Source organism: Bacillus rossius, chromosome 1, assembly GCF_032445375.1.
Source record: "Bacillus rossius redtenbacheri isolate Brsri chromosome 1, Brsri_v3, whole genome shotgun sequence".
Lineage (NCBI taxonomy): Eukaryota > Metazoa > Arthropoda > Insecta > Phasmatodea > Bacillidae > Bacillus > Bacillus rossius.
In genome coordinates this window covers 234,094,054-234,119,346 of record NC_086330.1, presented here as the reverse complement: position 1 = coordinate 234,119,346, position 25,293 = coordinate 234,094,054, and the positions used below count along the sequence as shown (strand labels likewise).

Here is a 25,293-nt window from a genome sequence, read left to right as displayed (position 1 = left end):
TACCAGCGGCTAGAAATATCCATATTGAGGCTTAAGCATCCATGTCTACAGCTTCCGATAAGCCTTGACGTCATCATTGAATATGTTATCATGTAATATGACGTCACCGTAGCAATTTCCGTTACGGCAGCCATCTTGAAAATCATTATTTATTATCCGATTTTAATGAAAAAAATTAATTTATTTTATAAATATAACTTTTTTATTAATCAGTATAGGACGATTTGATGGATATTTAAGTAAGTGTACAGATATTATTTGTTTTTAATTAGAATGAGAGTTAAATTTATATACTATAATGTAAGTTTGTAAATTAATGGCATACGCATTCTTGATGCAAAATGAATTGAAGTTATTAATATTTTTTTATCAATAATAATCACAACATAAATCGTCTCACACCCAGAGGTTAAGATTAAGGAGTTTCAAATTTTTTTTCTCCTGAGCTAGAAAAAAACTGGACATGTAAAATAAAATATATTATTTATTACTGTTATTCAGACCTACAATATTACAAACCTAAGGACTCTTGATTAAGCCATGTCCAACGTAAATCCAGGAAATTATCAAGTTAAAGGGTTTACCATCTGGCTTATTATTAAACTTACCTTTGTATATGGATGTTAATTATATTAATTGTAGTATTGAATGAAATAAGGCGTCACAGGGTAGAGAAAATCCCTCAAAATTCGACTGGATGAGTAGTGAGGAATTAATAATGATTATATCGTTCCACTAGTTAAGAACAACAAAGATTAGATATAATACTTGTCCGTCCGCTTGGAACACATGGCCACGACTGACACACGGCTGTTCACTGATATAGTTACTCCCTTTAATCTAACAAAAATTTCAATGTCTTTAGTTTATCCCCGATGGTAGATTTTTTCCTGTACATAAAGGAAGGTGGTGTAAAATATGTAATCTGCAGTGAAGAGTAAAATTCACCAGATATAATGTACCTTTAGTTAAGTTGTTAAAATTAATTTTCCTAATTACATTTGATTTATCTAGTGGTGGTTTTATTATTAAACGTTAATTCCATGTGATAAGAAATTTACATAATAAGGTGTGTGTGTGTCTGTGCATGTCTATCTGTGTGTGTGTCTGTGTCTGTCTGTCTCTCTCTCTCTCTCTCTCTCTCTCTCTCTCTCTCTCTCTCTCTCTCTCTCTCTCTCTCTCTCTCTCTCTCTCTCTCTCTCTCACACACACACACACACACACACACACACACACACACACACACACACACACACACACACACACACACACACACACAGAGAGAGAGAGAGAGAGAGTCATACAATTTGCCAAACTATGAAACTATAGTTTAGAGTGAAAAACTGGAACTACTGAACTTTAAATAACTGCTATTTTTTTTGGACTATTGCAGTCTAAAATCATGAAAACTGTCAGAAAATTTTAATTCATTTGCCTTAACAGAGTTGTGCCAGATAAAGAGCGTTTTGAACGTTTTCGCCCTTTCATAACACCTTGGTGTCACTTCGGCATTTTGACGAAACGAAATGTGCCATAGACTATATGCCAAACTCTCTCGCTCCTCTCTCCGTCTGTAGTTGAGCAACACTGGAAAGATTGACAGCCTGGGATGGGGCGAGCCTCAGTGTCATTTCTGGGAAGTGATTGTGAACAATTGTTACTGGTGTCATAGAGAAAGTACTGCGAAGGGTTTGGGGGGGGGGGGGGGGGGGGTTGGAGGGAAGATTCGAGGGAGACCTGGCCGACAGACATGCGAATAAAGCGTTATCCTACGCAGAACAGCTGAACTTTTTCTTCATTCTTGCCCTATGTTTCTATAAATGACTCACAGATGTGTTAATATCGGAAATGCAATCCAGTGGCAGAGGGCCTCATAAGGCTTAATGATTTTAGCAAAATTACAACACACAAATATTTGCAGGTTAATTTTTATTTGTCTCAGTAGTACTGTTCTAGACATGCTTATTACTAATGATTTCTTTGTGTTTGTGTGTGTGTTTGTGTCTCTCTCTCTCTATATGGGTGTGTTTGTTTGTGTTGTGTGTGTGTATGTGTATGTTTGTATCCGAATGATACAGTCATCTTGTACAAACTTTTTTTTACATAAATATTGACTATTGTTATGTCAAATAATTGTGTTTTAAAATTGATGATTGTTGGGATATTTGCAGTTTAATGTTTATGTTTGAGTTCTGGTCTGCTACCCTGTTAAATGTTTATTTGCATATCAGCCAACCAATGGGAGGACAGCATTCAAAACAGTGTTAAGTTTGATTAGCTTGAATTAGGGAACTTTTAAGTGAGTAAGTGACACCATCGGAAAAGGCCATGTAAAAGTTTTGTACCTGCATCTAATCAGTGTTTTAGATTAGAAAATTTTCAGAATCTGTCGCACAAGTACGGATAAATACTTTTACCTATCATGGCTAAGTAAATTAATTAATGCAATTCCTTATGGAATTGTTAGTAGAGGTGCCACTGAAGAAAATAAAAATATGCAGTGCCAATTTATGTAGTGTACTGTGAATCAGGTCTCAAAATGAGACTATTTTGGTGAAATAAGTATTATGAAATATTTTACTTTTATGTTTGTTGAATGATGCTCTATTTTTTAGGAGTGAAATCTTAGCATAAAATTAAAAACAATAGCACCAAAATTTCCCGTTTTAAAAACCAGCCAAATGAACTAAAAATAAAACCATAAATTCTCGTCCCTACCGATCACTTTCCGAATGACCGCGTGTGCGTCGTGTGTTATTGTTTGTAACTACCTGACTAAAACTACACTACCTACCGCTATCACCGCCTCCTCTGGCTGTGCCGCTGGTGTTTTAGTTTCATAGTTTGACAAATTGTATGACTGGAAAAGTAAAATTTCTGTCATAAAATTTTAATTCATTTGCCTTAACAGAGTTGTGACAGATAAAGAGCATTTTGAACGTTTTCACCCTTTCATAACACCTTGGCGCCAGTTTGGCATTTTGACCAGTTTTCATGATTTTAGACTGCAACAGTCCAAGAAAAATAGCAGTTATTTAAAGTTCAGTAGTTCCAGTTTTTCATTCTAACCTATAGTTTGATAGTGTGCGCGCTTGACGCGGATGGCCGCCGGCTGCCGCAGGGGCAGGCGTGAACCCCAACCACGTGTTCCGGGAGTGTGCGACGGGCACCGCGCTGCACCTGGCGTGCTGTGGGGGCCACCTGGGCGCGGCGCACGTGCTGGTACAGGCGGGAGCGCAGTTGGACCTGCTGGACCAGGACCAGAACACTGCGCTCATGCTGGCCGTGCTGGAGGGCCGGCTGCCCGTCGTCAGGTACCTGCTCAAGGCCGGAGCCTCCGTCCTGCACAAGGTACTGCTCCGCATATTTCAAAAAAATATTAATGCTGAAAGGAAAAAAAAAGCTTAAAAACAAGTAAATAAAAACCTGATTTAAAATTACATTTGGAGTGCCATTGATTTCACAGGTTTTTTATGCTTAAAGTGCACACGAATGATGAATGTCTATGGAAGTTACAGTATGTCTTTGTTTGCTTGTATTTGTTTTTTGATTGTTTATATGTTGTTTATATGTTGTACCCACATTAAAAGTTCCTCAACTGTTGTTGGTCATGGTACAAACTATAAATAACTAAATAATTTAAGATAATTGTATTGAAACCTTCAAGTATTTTAATGGTAATAGTGGTCACCATTACTATAGAATATTGGGATTAAAATATTCTTTTGAAGATCGACGAGTAATTTACACGACTGTTTAAAAGTGTCATAGCTCAAAAAAGAAGAATTACGATGATAACGGTTGACTAGAGTACTATTTTTCTTTATATTTGTGCTTTGACTATAATTCCTTCATTGTCAACTGGATTTCTACAAAAGACTATATCCTGTCAGCAAAGTTTTAGAGAGTAAAACTGTATTCATTGAGACCAAGAATCCTTCGAACTACAAGTGCTGATACTTACAAGCAGCAGACACCAGCAAAAAGACTACGGCGAACTATCGACCCAATAAACTACTTTTGAGTCCCAATGATGATCTGATTTATCTTTGATTTTACAAATGATATGTAAGATGTCAGATGTCCTCCAAAAATGATATGTTCTTGATGTTATGAATATGTTTTGAAAATAAGTATCTCGTGTGCAATTGGTTGATATTAAGTATTAACTTCAATTTCAATTTGTGAATGTTCCATACACATAATTTTCTATGTTCCTTGTGTTCAACTTTAGCACATTGTACTAGTACAGGATTCTAATGACCATTTAAACTGTGTTTATGTACTTTGCAAACACTGTCACTTAGCCACCAGCAATAAACAGACTATTTGTTTACTTTTGAAATCACACTAATATTTAGCAATGTTTTCTTTTGAAACTATTTTTATGTGAATTTAAAGCCAGAAATTGCTTTCAGCGTATTTATTTTACTTTTGGTTTATTTTTAATAGACCATTTTGTTCTCTGATGGGCTTTCTGGATAACATGATATAATTGGCCGCGACCTCGGCAGCATGGCATGTCAAATATCAAACAATGGGGCGTTTGAAATGTCCGGCCCGTTGCATCACGGGATTCAGAACACCTGGACAGAAAGTATCTTCATCCAGGCGCAGTCGGCATCCAGCATGTAGGTGCATTTTCAAGACATGAAAAACTGTGCAAAATTTTTGTGCAAATGCACAATTAGTGACTTACACAGTGCACAGAAGTTATAGTGACCTTTTGTACTAATTTGTTTGTGTGTGAGATACAAAGTAAGTGATCTACATACTTGTGAAATAAGCACTGGTCCAGCACAACGGCTGCAAAGGTAGGCCATCTTGTGTACACAATTTACTGATGCTATCATGTTTTGAGGTGTAAAACACACTATCAGTATGTTAGAAGTATGTTCATTTGAAAGAAAAAAACATTGAGAAATTAAACTGAAAATTATTAATTTCAAATAATGTCAGACTGAGAAACCATAACTTTACCTTTTATGATTATCAATATTTAAAAGATATTTCTATTTTGCTGAAATATTAATTTAAATGTAATATAAACATTTAAGTTGCAGGGTTCAACCTAACTCTAGGTAGTCTAGTAGTCATATGTTTGCAAGGATGTCTAGGTGGAATGCCTTTGTTAATTTGTTTAACTATTTTAATAAAGTCATATGCGATTAAAACTTCTGAAAGTTGTGTTTTCATTGAAACTTAAATACCAGAAAAACCTGTACTCTGCTTCAAATGGTAAAATTCACTTAAGGGCGCGGTTGAACAGAATTTTCAATTTGGCACCATTTATAGCTGTAATTTCTGGCGTTAAAATATGATTAATGGAAAAGGTATTCATGTATATAGATTGATAAAGGTTATTTTAAAAAGTATAATAGGAGTTCCAATGGTTAATATTTTTTTCAATGTGAAAAAATTGCCATAATTTATAATGCAACATATGTGCTGTAATACATGAGAATTTCAAAGAAAACTTTTAAAATAACAAATGAAACTATAAAAAAAATTATATTATAAGAATAATCACTTTTTCGTACGGAATTAGCTCCTTAACTTTGAATGGAATATTATATTAAAGTTTTAAAATAATTTATTTCTCTGTAGTAGCATTTAATCAACATTTGAAAACTACATTTTTTGATCGAAAAACACATTTTAAACACATTATACTTAACATCGTTGAAAGAGGAAATTCCGTAGATTTTGAATTGGTACTTGCGGTTTACGTAGCCCGTATAGATTTTGAATGGCATGTGAAAAGCTTGTGCACCGCGCGCGGCAGCGTTCCGGTGTACTTCGAAACGCGCCGAAAGAATGCGCCACGACTAGCAAACCACGAAGGCCGCGCTCAGTGTTGCCAAGTACAGTTTTGTGTCTTCGCAGAGAGAGAGGAACGGGTTTTTTGAGATCTGTTGCAGTATTGATTTGCAGTAAATGTGATATTTAGCACAATTTTAATTCTGCAGTTATTATTATAACATATATATTTAAATAACGTATTTTGAATAGAGTTACCTTGTGAGGGAGACTAAACAAGCTTTGCAAATTTAGTCTCTGATTTAATTAATAATGTAAAAATTAGTTCATTTTCACGAGAATGGGCAAAGAGAAAAGCTCTTATCACCGGTTGAAGAAATCAAAGAAAGCTGTCGCAAGAGAATTGTACTTTCGGAATAAGAAAATTGAAAAATCAAATGACGAAAACACTCAAGATGTTGAGCAATCGCCGCTTGCATCACTGTTATAAACAGTTTTGTTAGTTATGCTTATTGTTACGCTAACATAGAATTAGGTAACATAGTGTTTGTTTTATGTTTTTCACGTAAGTTAATTGCAGTTGCTCGAAATATTCAAAGTGTTTATTGTTTTCGCGATTAACACATTTTCTTAAAAAAAAAAAGTGAAGGATATAATTGAGACCTTTGTTTCTTGTTTGTAAATTTTATTTCATCCAGAATTCTAACTTCACCATACTAATAATAGTTGCAGAACTGTATAAATGTGAACACTTGAATGGCAGCGGCCAGTGTGGGATAGGCGCCGGCCTGCGGTGCACGAGGACCCGGGCTCGGATCCCGGCTCGGGCAGAGCTGTTGTGGTGTTTGTTCTTCACGCCATACTGCGGAAGGCAATAGCGAAACCATCGCAGAAACATGTCACGTAGAGAACCTTGGAGGGCAGTGGTTCTCTCCCCGACGCCTCTCGGGTCGATACCTGCCTTCGTGGCGGATCACGCTTTCAATAAGTAATAGTATGGTAATATTTACCGAAGGGAGAGGGGTCAAGGCAATATTAGGGAGTTAGTTTTAACTGGTGCAAAGTATTCAAATAATTCCTAACTGAACACTTTGAAAAAAAAAAAATATGTACTGTCCTACCATACACAAATTTATGTAAACATTTTGCAAACTGATGTATCCTTTGACTACAAAAGCTTATTTTACTTATTTTTGCTTATTTGAGCACCTAAAAGTTGCAATATACGAAGAAACTGCGATAAGTTACTGACTGTTTAAAACATTTTGAGTGCAATATTATATTGTTACGGCCGCGACGAGCTGCAGTTGTGCGTGTTTCTGTGTCGTTTCGGCCCGCCTGTTCCTTCCCCTCGCCAAAGTAATTTTCTCCTGCGACATCCTACACTTTGGCGGTGCGCACTATCTTATGTCTGCCTCGCGTGATATCTCACCCTTTGTTATACATAAGTATGATATATACATAATTCTATATTGTTTTGTTTGAATTTTATGAAACACTTCCATGCTTCACCACATGTAGCACTTACATGGCATTTCAATTTCTCCCCTCACGATAACATAAACAGTCAATCTTTTTATAATTGAGTGTGTGTGTGTATATATACACACATAATAATTTATTGATTGGAAGTCGGAAGGGACCAGCAGCTATATTTAAAATGTGTGATGAATGGGGCAAACATGGAATACTTGAACAAAAGAGAGAAAAAAAATTGTGGTCCTTGCGAAAACCAGCCGACCAACAACTTCACAGCTATTATAGTAGTAGCTACTGTTTTAAATGATTCACGATTTTGGTTGAGGCAATTGTACAGGAAATGTTGTGCTTAAAATATAAAAATTAGTAATAAAATGTTTTGAAGGTTACTGTAATTGAAACTAAGGTAATGTTTCCATGACTTAAAAGGAAAGTAATCACACTGATATACTACTGGCTTCAGATTCTAAAATTAGTCTTAAACTACCACTTGCTAAGCGTCCGATTTTCAGATGAGACATAACGTGACGTTCAGTTTCTGGGATGTAAACCTCTTTTTTTTAACATGAAATCCCCACTTTTATAAATGGCTTTCTGTCAGTTTTCCTGTAGCATTTACGATATTACACACTTGATTAGTAGCAGACTATTCATAAATTTTTTTGATCTCTGCTGATATTTGTGAAATACTTGTTATTTCAGTCGTAATAAATTACCGTGATACCTTTGACACTGACTCATTACTGTCAAGATAATGGACATTTGACCATTTTAAATATAACAGTGTTTAAAACATTTTTCATGCAGAACTTTTTCGTTTTACTTTTTATACAGATAATTAATGTTACCTTAGTGAATCACTCTTTTCATATTTTCAGAATTCAAAGTTAAAAATTACGGCCTATGAAGTGAAATGCACTATCTGCCTACAATAGAAAAAGCCACCAAAGTAATTAACCTTAATTGTTATTTGTTTCTGCAACACTGAAATGTTTGTTTTTTTGTAATTTATTTATTAGCCTTTATTTCAAGCAGTTAAAATAAACTCATTTCTTAAAACATACAAAAAAATACTGCATGAGCGAATGGCGCTAGTATTCGTACAACAAAGGTTGTCGCACTGTATCACAGAGTCCTAACATGTGTCCCATTCGCGTTTTATGCAGAATACATGCGCGGATGTACCACTTCGGACATACGTATCCCTCAATAATTTATAGCTGCAATACACAGAGTAAGGTCATAGTAACCGAGGACTGTGACCCTCCGAGCCAAGTCCAGTGAACACGCAAGGCATCTAGACTGTTCGTTCAACGAGAACGTTTGGAACCATAATGTGGGTCCGCAAACATGGCCAGTGACAACTACTATGTATTTGGAGGGTCAGTAGCACCAGCTGTAGCATGATCTTCAGGGCCGGATTTAGGGGAGGGCAACCGGGGCGAAAGCCCCGGGGTCTCCAAAAACGGAGGGCCCCCACAAACGGAGGGCCCCCACAATAGAGACTTCGGGAAAAAAATCTTTCAAATTCCGACAAGTAAACACTAGTATTTATGAATTTTTTTTTTTAAATACTAGGAAAATCTACTTGATTTCAAAATAAATTATTTATTGGAAAACTCGACTGAAAAAAAATTTTCATTTTATTTGGAAAATAATTTGGGGCAAGGGGGCCTCCGCTCCTCTGTTGCCCCGAGGCCTCCAGACCTCTAAATCCGGCCCTGATGATCTTATTCAGGAGAATATCCGACTTATGTATGCTTCCATGTGAGATTGTAACACCATCTGTCTCCATGTTACTGGCTGGCCCATGCCTACTAAGACATTGCATCTTACAAATGTTGGTCCCCTGCAAAACATGATTTGCGTATTACAATAATTTGAAGTGCTGTGTATACATTTTTCCAATGTCTATTCCGCATACGTGCTATGGTACTTTTAGAGAAAACAATTTTTTTTTGTTGCAAATGTGAGTATTTTGATGTGGTTTATTTTTGTAGATTAATTCATATGTTTCGAATGTTTTACATTTATTGTTCCGAAATTTGTAAATTAATATAGGGTAACTTGGTAACTACAGTAAACTCTCGATTATCCGGGCCTGGATTATCCGGTTTTCGGGTTATCCGTGCTTGATTTTTTTATGAAGTTGTAAAAAAAATTACGGGGTGTAGCTACGCCAGGACTGCGCATGTTTTTTTTTCCTGCTGTGTCAGAAAGCTATTTACCTGACCCTTCAGACCCTCGTTCCCCCCGTTCCCCCGCCATCTTCACCCGTCAATTTGTCACACTTTAAACCAAAAAGGAATGCCTTGACTGCTGCTTCCGGCAGGGCCTTCTAAACGTAAAAGCATGAAAACATCTACCCATGCACACGCACGCAACGAGGTCTCACACACGCACAAAAGGAACAGGGCTCTCGTACACTCATAAGGGGGGTGGCGGGGGGAGAGGGGGGTGGTTTAGGAATTTCCCCTCTACCGGCCGAAGCAGCCAGTAACAATGGGAGGGGGAGGGCTTCTTGAGGGAGCGAGCGAGAGAGAGAGACAGAGAGACAGAGAGCCTTTGTTTACTGCGTGAACCTTTCTTTCCTTCCAACTAACGGTATTTTTCCTTGTTTGAAGATGACATTTAAATCACTCTTTCTTACGAAAGAGCCAACAAGGAAGCACTCGTAATAACCAGATTAGTTTAGGATTACTATTTAGTCAAACTGACAGTGCATTTCAAAACTCTCGTAACTTCGAAGGTCTCGTAGTATCCCATACTCGTAGTTATGACTGTAAAGTGCATCCTAATTTTAATAGGCGAAATTAACAATAAACAATATCTTGCCGCGCGAGGTAGATAAATAAAATGCAATAGCTGGAAGGGGAAAAAAAGGTGTATAATATTGTGCTGTGGTTCAGACACTTATTTTGTAGTGACCCCCGATAATAGGTGGAGGGAGATGCTGAGTTGAGACTGCTGCCGCTCTCCCTCCCGTAGCAATAAAGGGGACAGGAGAAGGATGGCGGCTCTACAGTGCCAGTATTGTTTACGGTCCAATAAGCTGGGACACGGTATACAAAGCCTTTGCTTGTACTCATAGAATTCTACTGAAGAGACACTCTTTTGCCAGTAAATAAACCATTTTTAAGTGGTGAAACGGATTATCCGGGTTTTTTTATGGGCATTCAATTATCCGGGCATCGGAAGGTCCCAATTAACACGGATAATCGAGAGTTTACTGTACTACTAATTTCATCGGGCCTATGATTTGCGTCTATGCCTGGACATTAATTACTATCCGCAGTAAAATTTAAAAAATTAATATTGTGTCGGTGCTAATGGAAATGGGCAACAGTGAAGAGATGGAGAGAGGATGAGAGGATTCACATCTGTTGGCAGTTCTGGTGCATGGCATGAGTAAATAAAAATTTAGCTATAGAAGAGATTATTGTAATTACATAATTTTTTCAACCTCCTAAAAACTCACCAATTTGGACGTAAGCTGTTTTGCATATTCATTGACTGTTGTGGTGTGCAGGGTGCAGATGGAATGACAGCACTGCATCTCGCCGCGAAGGGCGGTCACTTGGAGGAGTGCAAGCTCTTGCTGATGGTGTCCAACCTCCCTCGAGGCTACGTCAACTCGCTGGACGAAGGGCGCTGGACTCCGCTTGTTTGGGCGGCCGAGCACAGCCATGAGGACATTGTTAGGTACGTCTTTTTTACTTGCACATTTATGTTTCATTTTTCATTTTGTCAGTTACAAAAATGTCTAAATGTTTGAAAACTTGCTGTTTAGTGTTTATTGAAAGAAAAATAATTGGAAACATATCCCAACTATTCCACTTTAATGTCTATTTATTCACTGATACATAGGCATTTGAGATGATCAGTTTTATAGCTATAATTGATTTTAAATATGAATATAATAGTATTCTCAAATAGGAATATCAGATTTTAATGTTAAGATTGGGGAAACATTTTCTTTTAAGATTTTTTATTACAATTTTAAAGTTTAAAAAAAAAAATTTCATACATAGGTTTGTGAAATGACAATAAATCTTTCATGTTATTGGTTACAGAAGTTAAAACACAGTATGGTTTTGAATTTCTGGGAATAAATTCACAAACTGATTACATAGTTTCAACTTGAAACATTTCTAGATAAAACCCCATTCTGCAGTTATAACTTAAGCCATTAAATTGTTTACTGTACAGGTATGTTAAATTAAACACTGGATATTTACATCTGTTCCATTTATATATTTTAGCCGAGTACATACTCATTTATATTCTACAGCAATGACTTTTAACCTAAATGTTGATGCTGTATTTACCTCACATAAATGTTGCCCCTGCATATGTGCCACACCTACAATTTGTGTCATAAAAAATCCAACATTTTGACTGTCACCCTCGAATATGGGTCACACCATATGTGTCTCCAGTAGAATACAAGTGAAGTCTTTAGGGTTCATGTCTCAGCTTATTGCCGCGTAAGAAACACTGCACTGATGTTGACCCAGTCATTTGTCTCTCCCCTCTCCATTCTTTGTGGACCTTTCCCCCCACCCCCACCCCCATCCTGCGCTAACAAAAATTACAAAGGAAAAGAATACAATTTTTTATACCCATGTTTCCTTTCCCGTCTAATGTATACTTTTGTTTTACCCGTCCCCTTCCCCAAGAGAGAGAAGTGATACGCTTCTATTTATTGTCAGTTTTGTGTTTCAGTTCCTTCTATAAAAACAAGCAATTCCCTTTACAACAGTTTTGTCATGGATTGTTGCAGTAGAAAGCGTGAGAAGTCTCACACCAAAATAATGTTTGGACACAGTTGCATCACAAAAACCTGTCGAGATAAACATGTGATGATTGTATATGGTTCCAGTTCACGGACAGTTACAAAGATGTGAGAGGGAGGGAGAACCATAAACACTGCTTCATGGCCCTACGCACTCAAACGCACACACTCTGACACTCTTGCTAGACACCACTATGGAGGCAGATGGCTATGTCACTTCCCCATGGCCGGGTAGCCGCCCGACAGGTAGAAGACGCAGCGTAACAGCACAGTTCATGATGTTTTACATGCCCTGCTGAGATATTTTAATTAAACAATTTATGCCTACTCATAACATATTTATTAAAAACCAACTCATTAACCACACATTGCAATGTTAATTTTTTTTACCCAAATTGAAAAACTAGTGTAACGATGGCTCTACATGTTATCAAACAAAAAATCGGCATTAAATGTGCAATCCATATGTGGGTAAATACGGTAGTTATACAGCATGATATGCAACAACTTTACTATACTTGGAATATAATTGAATATTTGTTATTTCAAAATGTAAGTTTTTGAATTGGATATAAATATAAATACTAAATTATTTGTTTTGATGCTTGAAATTTCAAATATTCATCAGGCCTATTATAAACTTGCTCAACTTAGACTTAGTTTAGATTTATTAACTGTTGGGTTGTGTAATTTATTAGTAGTCTTGTTAGGAACATGCATTACTTCATTTGCAATAACAAGAATTTTTATGTGAATTTGAAGACCTTTCCAATGAAGGCACATCCTAACCGAGAGGGAGGGCCAAATTCTAGTATTTGGAATAACTGGGTGCTACATGTGTTCCACAAAAAAGCCAGAGAGAAACCAGTTTAACAGGTAGTCAATTCCTTTTATTTTTAATAATTATCAAAAAATAATACTTTACGTATACCTCAACTTTATAAATAATATCAGTATTATTAAGTTTCAAACGCACCAAGCTTACACAAAATAAATAACAGAGCATTTATAACAAACTATTGCCGCAGCGATTCAGTAATTTATGAACACATAAATAGTTAATCTGCAATGGGACATTATTCCTGATAAACAAGAACACGAGACAACAAATGCTAGCAAGCGTTACAATACCATTATAAGGACTAGAAGTATTATGAGTTTATTGACCCCTCGCGACCAAAGTAGGGACACGTTACATAAGACACAATGAAAGACTAAGACATCATTCACTTATGCGTTAAACAAAACACGTGAATTAGAATATACTTGTTATACATAACTATCAAAATTACAAAGTTACTGCATTTTTTAACATCTCGGGGAGACCCAGAATTAACAAATATATGCGGTTAAGCAAGCCCACAAACAAAAAAGGGCAAAACATAATTTAACTCAAAGGAATTTTCAATAGGTGACATCCGAAAGAGAATTTAGAAAACAGGAGCATTTAAGCATTACGTCGCAATCTACATTACGGTAAGGGTCACCGCCCTACTTACATTTCCATCTCTCCGAAGAAGCTCTCACTACTAAATTACAGAAAGTTGACCACATGATACCTATTTGGTTTTAGCTCTCAGATGAGCTCTACCCAGACTACTTATGAGAATAAGGTTGAAAAATGGCTAACCAAGCCTTATAAATGATCGGCATGATGCAGCACGCATGCGCCAAACCCCAGGAGGGGAGGCCAAGACCGACAATGTACTAATTAGAGAGGAGGGGAAAGGGAGGAAGGAAGCGCCAACGCCCGCCGCAGCGCGCGAAGTTCAAAAGTAGCAGACCCGACTGCTTCAAATTTCAGCATCTTGAAAATGTAATTTTTACTTTTTTTAAAAAAAAATTCTGACAGTCCTCGTCTGAAACTGGGAATACTAAAATTGATGTTTTTAAAATGAACTTACATCCATTTATGTGATAATTTGAGTCTGAAATTTGAAGAAAACAATTTAAAATGTCTGCTTACATGACTTTTTTGAATTATTGTTAGGGTTTTATCTTTTGGTATAATCTGTTGTTAAAAACACAGGACGGTCACCAAAGTCAAAACTAATTTATGTGGATGTTATCAGCCAAATGCTAAACATTACACAGTCGATAGTTTGATCAATACTTTGAGTTCTTTATGCGGGATTATGTTTATGACCAGCAACCGTTTGACTAAGAAGTGCTACTTCTGTACCTGTGGTTTTATGGAATCTTTATTCTTTTTTGTGTACATGTTTTTGTTAAATGTTAAACATTTTATTTATGATAACAAATAATTGCAATTCAGGTACATATTGTAACCAGCATTTATAAATGAAAGAAACATGCATTATTATAGATTTGCTTACATGTTTATTATCCTGCAAAATTTAGAGGTTAGGAATTTTTTAGGGATGGGACAATCAAATCCTCAATTACCATCAAATCTTAATATTCTAAGGATTCAATATTCAAGGAAAAACATTTAAATAAATAATAAGAGGAAATAAATTAAATCAAAACATTCAATGTTAATAACCTGTGAAGTTTACTGGGTAAATCTTTTTCTTCATACCTATCCTGTTAACCATTACCCAAGATATTGTACTTTTAACATGTAATTATATTAGTGATGGCCCAATACCTGATAACCGGTATCGGTTATCGGTATTATCTGTACTTTTTCCGATATCAGCTATCAGTAAAATAGTAAAACCAAATACTGTAGAGGGAGAATACAGGACAGCTCTATACTAATAGCACAGCCGCGCGGGCGAAGAGCGTCAGTGCTGCTACCTAGCGGCTCGGCGTGATAACAGCACCCACGGCCATGCATTCCAAGCCTAAAATGTATTAAATTCAACTCGTCATTGTACCTAGACTACTCAACAGAGTCTTTTGAAAAAAATTGTGTTGACCCTCGTATTCTTTGCGGCCATGCAGATGTAAATTTATTTGCTGAAAAGTTAGTTGCTTTCGATGTAAAAAAATAGTTAACAATGAACAGCATATTTTCAAGGAAAATTGAAGTAAAAATTTTCAAAGCATTCTATTACTAATCATCGTTCATTTAGGGAATTATCTAATGAATTAATTAAATTATCCAAATTTTTTAGCCACTAAATACTATTGATTTGCTATCGTTCAACAGCCTATTGGTTAAAAGTTTTTTTTATGAATATGTGCAATACCATGAGTACAGTTGTACATATAGGCTGTATCCGAATACTGGCCTAATGGATCCCTTAGCTAAGGGATCCACTAAAAGTGCATCGTAGTGGACGCGGCCATCTTTGTGTTGAATCCGAATTCTCACAAGGGATGCCGATGCATCCCTTCACGCATCCACTAATTCGAGATTTCTAGGGATGCGACACTCGCATCCACTAACGCGTCCCTACATCCATTAGCTTCGGAATTGGGTTTTATTTTGTTTGTGTATAATATTACTTCAGATTTTCAGCAAAATATTTGTTTAAAACATTATAAGCGAAAGTGATAACTTAAACAGAGACAAATGAAGACGTTAATAAATATAATAAAAATACGAATTTAAACTTAAAGGATAATTCAAAACTCATAAGTATTTTTAAAGTTTACAATTTATAAAATGTATTTTATTTGGACATACACGTTACATTATTTTTTTAATTGGTAGGTATTTATTATTTACGTTTTGCTGAATATTCGTAGATATCCCTACACAAAATGGCTGCGTGAACATTAGTACGACTGACAGTCAACAGGTGGTGCTAGTAGTAAAAGTATTCGGATACTATCCATCCATTAGAAATGCGTCCTCTACATTGTGGCTGCATTTGCTAAGGGATGTAGGGATGTGTGTGCTAAGGACGCATCCCTATGTATTCGGATACAGCCATAGTGTATAACACATATATAATAATTATATGTACAGTTAACAGAGATTTGAGCACGATATTATGAAATAAAATAACATGGACATTTAAATAATATTGAAAATTAAAGGGAGATGAAAAAATACATAATTTCAGTATGACATAAATATGTAGAAGTACATAGCGTTTGACACAATGTAAATAAACAATATAATCCTTAAATTAGAACTTACAATTGCACCATCTTAAGCTACCATAAATATTAAATATGTATTAATTAGAGGTGTAAAAGTAACGAAAAAATGTGTACCCGTATGTATTCGTTACTATAACAATCAGTACTCGTTACTTTCGTATCGTTACTCGTTACTTCTGATACCGCATAACATGGCACATGCTATGTTATGTAACAGCAACGAATCGAGTCGTATTTCGTACGCGTACAGTATGACGTCGCGTAAATAATAATAAATCGAATATAAACAATTAAAAATATTTGATAATTAACAGCTTTTGCTAACCAAGAAACAATTAAATCTCATTAGAGCGGCTTTATTATAATATATCTTTTAATATAAGAACATAAAACGTAAAAATACGCGATAATAAAAAACAAAAACAGACATATTTATAATTTGTAAAAAATACTTTCTTACATTGTTTCTGTTCGAATCTAAAACTTTGTCTACACACACAATACCTTTAATAAACAGTAAAAAACTCGGACGACGAATTTCCAAATTATACTTTTATTAATAAACAAACATAGTTCTTTGTAACGAATAAGCGCGCGCATGCGTAAAACATACGAAAGATGCGAGTAACGAAATGCATTCGTGTGTAACGTTTCGTTACTCGTTACTAGATGCCGCACCCGTTACTCAGTAACGAATACATACGGTTTGCTACAGCTCTAGTATTAATACCTCGTTACTTTAGAATAATATTTAAATAAATGCATTATTACAATGGTACCAGAGCTAGAACAAGTTTTACAAGATTCACTTCCATTGTAAATGAAAAAGGCAAATAATATACAAGAGACGAATATGCTTTTAAAATTTTATCCAGCTGTACCTAAATAGGTAGCAAGAAGTTTATTTTCCCTGATGATACCTTATAACCACTGCTATGCTAGATATTCCATACAATTTACATGTGCATGACTTTTTTTGCTTTTTTGTTTTCTTTACTCAGGGTTCTCCCACATTCATCGTAAAACAAATATTTTAATGTCATAATCAATTGTTTTATAAAAGGTGTAAACGATGCTTTTGCGAGGAAATACATTATCTGAAAAGGAATTGTGTGAAAATAAGAAGAAAAAAAACCAAGCATAAAATCACTATAATATCAACAAACCAAGAAATAAGGCATATTTAGTTAACAATGAAAGCGGGAAGTGGGAAAACAACTCACGATAGTATGTTTTTCTAAAAGAAATATTTTGACTTGGGGAAAATTTTTACATTCTATAAGGCAATAGAATTTTTAAAAAAAAAATTTAATAATAATTCCTTTCAATTTTGACAGTTACTCTTTGTACTTGAGCGAGTTTAGTTTGAGAGGTTTTCGTATGGCGCGGCCGTGGTCGCGGCAGCTAGGGGCAGTCATCACGCCGAGCCACGAGAGCGCAGCACCGTCGGTTTCTCGCGAAAACTAGCGAGCTGTCCTGTATTCTCCCTCTACAGTATTTGGTAAAACTAATATTTTTGGCCACCGGTTACACAATTTCAAAGATAACAAGGAAGTGTTTCTGTATCACATCTCAGGTTACTGGCGTGTGAGCAGCATGACACAGGTGGTACTTCTCTGTCTACTTCCCGTCGTACTTCATTATCAGGATTGAGCTCACTCCTCGACCCTATTAGGACCCTCCCTGGTCCCGCACTAAATCAAAAACCTTGTCCAGAGGTCATAACTAACATCCCTGCTATCGGCAAACATGTTTCCATTTTGCACCACTCTCTACCTCCCTCTATAACTTAAGTTATGTTATTAAGAAGAGGTATGAGGATGCTGAAAGCTCGTGGACTAAGGTTCATGAAGTGTTTTGATGTATGAGGTTAGTTGAGAGTAAATAAGGCTGACTGGTCATGCACACTTACAATAAACAATTGGGGTATTAATTAATGATTAATAAAAAGAATTTCAGATAAACAATGTATTTCTAATAAATTATAAATAAATCATTTATATATCGTCACACCTTGACTATTTACGTAATATCAAAAGTTGAATATCATTTTTTTTTTTTGTTGTTAACATTTTAACATAGTAGTTGTTTAGACATACAGATATTTTATATTTATGTTCTTTTACCTTTTTAGCTAGGGGCCCCGCTAGCAAAATTTTTCACATACTTATTAATAGGCAACTTTTAAAAACAAAAAAAAAATTAATTTCTACTACATAATTAGTTTTATAAATTGTTTGTTACATTTTTTTTTTATAAAAATATCAAAATATATTTTTAGTCCAAGTCGTTACGTTTTTTCGTTGTTTCAAATAAAATTTTTTTTAATTACATAAAAACGTGGTTGACGAAAAGTCCGACGTGATTAAAGTCCACAAAAAAATTTTTCCACTTAGGATTACTTTATAAAAGGTTAGTAGATCATGCCAAAAATGAAAAAGCTGCCGGCTTTTCTGATACGGTGCGGTCACATCATTGCTTCAGGGCCGTTGAGGACAGACTTCAACACCACAGCACAAGTTGGATCAAGCCAACCGCATGGCCGGTAGCGTGGACCGCACTTCAACACACAAGAAGTAAAGAATATTAACACGCCCGGCGCTACAAACATTACCAGACGTTCTTAATAAATAGTACTACAAAACTTACCACTTAGTGCGGTTTAAAGATGCTTAACGCATGTTGAAAATCACAAACTCCCACAAGAATGAATTTTGCCTTAAGTAAACATGGCGTCAAGGTGCTGGAAAGGTCGTTAGTACTTGCTAACGGCAAGACGAAGAAGAACATTGAACATGGTACTCGTAGAGAGTACTTTTTGAAATACCATATGAATCGATTATTACTGGACCATATATTTTATCACAAAAAAGATTGACTTATAATTCCTGAAACATACCTTCACATATTTACTAAAATAATTAAATTGTGAAAACATTATTCGTAATAAATTAAAAAAAATTACATTGACACAATAACAAACTTGATGTGTTCAAACATTTAAATTACACATAATTATAATTATTATAAACAATTAGAACTTTGTTCAGAAATAAACTTTAAATATTTAAATGACATATTAAAATTAACAAATACCAAATCGAATAGTAAAAACGTGTGGAAACCAATTCGCCATTAAAATAAAAGAAAATAATAATAAGTAAATAAGTTGAGCAAGTGCCACCAAACAGTACAACGGCACAATTTGACAGGAAAATAATCATACATATTAGAACTGTCAGCACACGGATACAAATAAATACAATAAATAAAAAAATAAATATTTAATGTGTCTGTAAAACTGCGCATGATGTGCACAACGTGCCTGCCCAATGTTTATTTTCGTTCCATATGTGGCAAAGAAAAAACTTATATAGATCTGGTGAAAAACATTAGATAACAAACGTAAGAAATAAGATTGCGATATCCTTACAAGCTGTGACATGTTTGTTGGTGAGATAATACACAGCGGCCGACCTGATGCCAGCTCACCCTCCTCCCCTCCCACCCCACTCAGGTAGTGCCTGTCCTAGTAAAATCTTAGGCAACACAACTGGGTTGTGGTGTCACAAGGTAGCCAAAAAAACTGTGGCTCCTGTTACACAAGAGAGAAAGGAAGGACCGGTGCTAAACTTTTACTCTCAGTTTTTTTATACTCCTAAAAAAAATTAGCATAAATTATGGATTCTATAATTGTATAATACAATTTTATTTATTTTTTATAATTTTTTTATCACTTAACAGAATAAGTTGTACATTTTTGTGGTCCGGCAATTGGAAGATATACATTAACCCTTCACCCCCCCCCCCCTCCCCCCTTCCCGGATGAAATTTTAAGACTGCATTTACTTGGTGCTGAATAATCACACATTAAACAGGGAAAAAACAAATTAAAATTCCTGACACATGTAGTGTTTCAGTATTTGCACAACACTGTTTTTAAGTATTTTGAAAAGATGCTTAGATATGCAGTAACGGTAATCTGTTCACCTTTCAAATGTAGCTTCATACCTAAGTTAATGTTGCTATTGTAAAAGTAATTTCTGTTTTACAATTTTGGCTTTTTTATTTACAAACTGTGGCTGTCTCCAACATTGTTCTAATTAGTGTGTGGTATGAAGGACATGCTGATTACGACTACATAAGCACTGTGAGTTGTATCATTTGAATTATTTTAATGTAAAATTATATTTAAGTTATCTTCAATTTAATCTTTGACTTGATTACAATTGAAGAAGAAGAAGAAGAAGAAGAAGAAGAAAAGTTCTTTGAAGAAGGGGGGGAAATGGTCTGTGCTCACAACTGTTTTCATTACTATCATAGGAAATTACATTTGTTCAAAGTTTGATCCATTTATACACCAAAATGATCTATTTAACTTAATGTAATAAAATAAACACTAAATAGTGATAGATTACAAGTTATAACTCTTGATCAAAAAATGTATGTGCTGATGTTGAGCACAGATTAAAAGTTTTTATTTTTATTTTTAAGTACTCAAAATTTGTCGTATTGGTATGCAACAATCTGGAGTTTGTAACATAACATAATTCTGCCCCCTGCTACTAATAACACTTTAACTGCGAATGTGTTATGTTGCTGATGTTTTCGTAAGGTTTTATAATTAATTTATCCTCATGTTTCTTCTATTTTGCCTAGACATTTAAGGTATTTTGGTTATGTACAAAAAATCATAATAAATAATTAGTCATTTTGATTAAATTTTACCCAAAGTGTGAAACATTTTTTAAATTATTTTATTGTTCTTTTGCTTTGTTTAGTCAATTTAAATTAATGTGTTTATTAATTGCGTTTTTACAATTTTAATGCATCTTCTGGGTGGTGACAATGTAGGTAACATTCTAGAAGAAGAAAGAAAGAGACGGACGAGACACTGGGGCGACACTCTACTGCCAGTAATTAACTTTAACTTTTCATACCTCAAGTTAGTGCATTTTTGAAAAAAAAACCAGCATATGACTGTGCAGGCTTGGAGAAGAAGGTTGGCTGTGTGCTGTTTCAGGAGTCAATCAGGATAAACGATGCTATGGTGTGATGTGTCTTTTCAGCAGCGAATTTTCCCTATATGGTTATATACCTGGTTCTGTATTGTGATTTTCTGGTTGACCCACGGGGTTGCTTCCATTTGTTTACACCTTTGTAAGGGAAGACAATTTTAGTGTTCAACTAGTTGTTGCTCGATTGTTGCCGCGTGCGGTCGCATCATCGACAGCTCACAAAAATGATATAATGAAGAGACAGATTAATCCCTGATGGCCGGGGCCAGTTTCTCTCTTTTAGACCATGACTAACTAGAAATTTGACCCCAGGCTCTTGCATTAGCCCAAGGTGACTATGCATGGATAGAGTTTGTACTTGTACACCAACCGACAACCCATTTGAGGTTAAGTGAAGGATATAAGTTATTATTATTATTATTTTAATCAAGCAATGGAATCGGTACAAAAATTAAATTGTCTGGAACTGGAACTGTACAGGTATGTAAGTTGTGATCTACCATTTTTTTTTACAATGAAGAATAAAACATAATACTGCTTAAGAAAAGTTTTATTTTAAAAACAACTAAATATAAACTTTTATCTTAATAGTGGCAAAAATGTGAACCAAAAATCAAAACTTCAAAGCCATCATTTATTAACATCATAAACTTTTAAAGTGTACATGCATGAACTTATTATTCTGGGTTGCTTAGCCAGGCCAGACTGGAATGCTAAAAGTTTGCAAAAGTTTTTTCCAGAAAATATGTTTGCACACTCTTTAAGAAAACCAAGAAAGAAGAAAATATGTTACAAAGATGCACTAAGTGGTACATTTACAAGTACACAAGTATTTAATGATTTTATCTCAAAATTTCAGTGACAATATAGAAAGAATGACTAATAAAAAATATTTTACTCATTTTATAAAATAGTCTCTGTTTGAGAAGCACATGTATCTACTGTAAATGTTGAGGAAGCTTGTTTGCTGAGGAGTAAGAAGGCCATTTATGTTATGTTTACCACATAATAAGTATTGAACATGATAATGATCAAAATATACTAAACATAGTGTTCTGATGAGTTGTTACTTGTTACCTAGCTGTATCTGTACATTTCCAGTTATTCTGTAAACTGTAAGATATGGTGAGAAATGATTATAGATACTACTGGCAAACTCTTGTCTGCAGTTGCTATTTACCAGACATATGCGAGGTCCAGTAAAAATGTTCAATTAGAGAGCTTTTAATGGAAAAATCATAATGTTAAAAGTAGTGTTCTCAATAGGTCTTTAAGCGTAACACATTAGTTACAAGAATTTTTGCTGTCACTAGTTTGTTTGTTCAATGCACTTGCTGAAGGAATATTTTAAAAACCATAAAATAAATTATCAGTTATGGGTTATTGGGTATCGCATATGTAAAATATTTATCATCAGAACTGGGTTTTGTCAGTATAGGGCCATCTTTAAATTATATAAATAAAATTACAATATGTTTTGATACTGGAAACATAGTTTGTGAAACCATTGAAAGCGTAGAATGTTTCAACACCATAGTTAATATTTTTTATTTATTATACATTATTTAATTGTTGACACTTGACTCCTAGATTCTGATTTGAGGTACTCTCTGATATTTGAATTTGAGATTCATATTCGAGAAAATTAGGATTTGATCCATCACTAGTATTTTTAATTCTTAACCGACAACCCATTTGAGGTTAGTTCAGTCCTAAAGCAAAACAGCATGTAATGTTTGCCTGCATGCATCTTAATTGTGAGCTATTTCCCTGAAATACCATGGATAGAGTTTGTACTTGTACACCAAGCCTCCAGTAACGAGGTAAATATTTTTTACTCTTTAACTCTCTACGAGCTTTAAAATTATCTTCAGTATTTTATTCCGTATCACATAAAATCTCCAAAAGATTGACATTTTGCATTCTTTAGTGTGATGTACAGTTCTGCAATTTTTATTGGATTATATTACATGGAGATATAATTATGCTGAATGTTGTATAACTGGGAATAAATACCACTTTCAGCTAAAAAAATAAAGTCACTTTTAAGGTGAATACAACTTTATGCTGTAAAATAAAAACACAAATGCTTGTGTAGGCTTTGATATCAATAATTTGGAAAGTTTATTTTAAATTTTTACAAATTCCAGTTGAATGTTAATTATTATATCCAGCCAGACCTATACAGGGTGGCCACCAAACCGGGAAAACGGGAAAAACCGGGAATATGTCGGGAATTTGAAAGGGCCCGGGGAAAACCGGGAAACTGTCTGGAATTTTATTTCTTTCCTGGGCTAATGTTGCGGTGTAAATGCGCACAACTTATATAAGACCATTGAATATATATAATGTATAGAAGTCGCGAGCCCAGGTTAAATTTTCTGTCCGGTTTCTCAGAAGAATTGTTGTAGTTCCAAGCTCCGCCGCTGCGATCGCTTTCATCGCTGGGTATCGGCCGTATACGCCCCTGGTGGTATTTGGCAGAACTAGGTTAACCAGCCCAGTCGTGACATTATCCTTCACCCCCCCCCCCCCCCAACCCCCTTCGAAAATCCAAGACCAACGATTCAAATTACCCGGCAGGTCTTATCAGCATCGTTAGGCGACCTTGAAGAGGAGCTTCCCTTACCGTCGCTTTGAGAATGAAATCCCAAAAGAAGCTAGCCACGGAAATCACTGAATGATGGGATTCTGTACCCGAGTGAAGTGAAAATTAGCTATTAAAACTTTGTATTGGGCCAATAGTCAGTGTTCCGTTCAAAATATGGTTTTATTTTAAAAGTAAAATACTTATTTAAACTATATTTCGCGTTTGTACAAATTTACTTTTAGATATTGGCAAGGAAAATCAACATACCTTAAACAACCTTCTCTTATTCAACGTTATCTATTAAGTAGTAAAAGGGGTAGATATTATTTTTAAAAATAAAAAAATGGAACCCACTAAATCAGTGGCAATATATATATATATAAATTCAATAATAAAATACGCTTATTAATTTTTTTTGTATTTAACGTTTTTCGGAAATAAAAATTCAGGATGATTTTGGTTTAATTGGTTTACGTATATTGCTATATTTTCTAAATCACATAGAAAAGGGAAAAGAGTACATCAGTGAAAATTCAAAAATTTAGTTTAAGTAATACTAGCCATACCAAAAAATCCATATGCGAGATAAGAAATTTGGTATCTGCTCTACATTTCAAATAAAAATGCATTGGTTTCATGAATACTGAAATGTATGCGTAATAAGGCATATTATGTTATTATCCTAAGCATGACTATAACTAAAAAAATTACAGTAATTTAAAACGATGGCAGTCTTAACATACAATAAGTGCGCGATTCTTAGTTTATATTTTAATTGGCTTCTTTGTCAGATGGAAAAGAGTTAAGATTTCATCAAGGAAAAATATATTCTCAAAGTCACTAAACCGGGAGATAGAAAATAAGGTAGGTACTTAATTTTAAATAAAGGTTAAAATAGGCTTACGCTAAACCAATTAAAAATAAGTCGTGAAAATATTTTTATTTATTAAATATGTTCTATACTTGACAGTTCTTTGTGTATAATTCTTCAAAAATCTTTGGAATTTAATACATACTTTTCTTAAAATGGTAGAATATCAGCAATACCCGGAAATTACGTGAGCAAAGCCACGGGTTATTAGATATACTTTTACTATAAAATAAAAACAACTATACATTTATAGTTCACGAATGTGATATTTTGTTTATTGCTTCACAACATTCATTTGCCAGTCTGAAATTTCATCGTACCACTTGTCAGAAATGTCACCAAAAATGAGAGATAGATTTTTTTTTGACGAATTTCAATTACGAGGAAACCTTTCGCAAGATTTTTTTCTTCGCAGTAGTCACTGGGACACCATTAATTTAAATCCACTAAGATAATAAAATTGTATGTATAATGATTTGTTTTTGTATATTTATATAACTTCCCAACCAATTTTTAATGATTTTTATGTGAATAAAAACTTGTAAAGCAATTTAATTAACTGTGTCATAATTCTTCTGATTAGATGGAAATACAAACTTTTCATCCGTAATATACGATGATAAAATATATTTATTATTGCAAAATAATATTCACTGTTCAAATGCAAATTTAAATAGATTATTCATACATGTTTCCTGCTAATTAATGGTTTAACATAATAATTGTTAGTATAAAATCCTTTTTCTCTTGTGTTAAAATG

At 34.7% G+C, this 25,293-nt stretch overlaps 1 protein-coding gene across 4 annotated transcripts in view; it reads left to right on the top strand.

Moving 5' to 3' along the window:
- Window positions 1-25,293, top strand: part of LOC134527364 (histone-lysine N-methyltransferase EHMT2) — a 162,144-nt gene that overhangs the window by 78,568 nt on the left and 58,283 nt on the right. For all 4 annotated transcript variants that reach the window (XR_010074173.1, XR_010074172.1, XM_063359985.1 and 1 more), the window contains exons 8-9: window positions 3,122-3,351; window positions 10,769-10,941. Coding sequence is in view for 2 of the 4 variants with exons in the window: in XM_063359985.1 (XP_063216055.1) it covers window positions 3,122-3,351; window positions 10,769-10,941 (403 nt within the window). In the remaining 2 variants the exon portion in view is untranslated. The remainder of the gene's footprint in view (window positions 1-3,121; window positions 3,352-10,768; window positions 10,942-25,293) is intronic.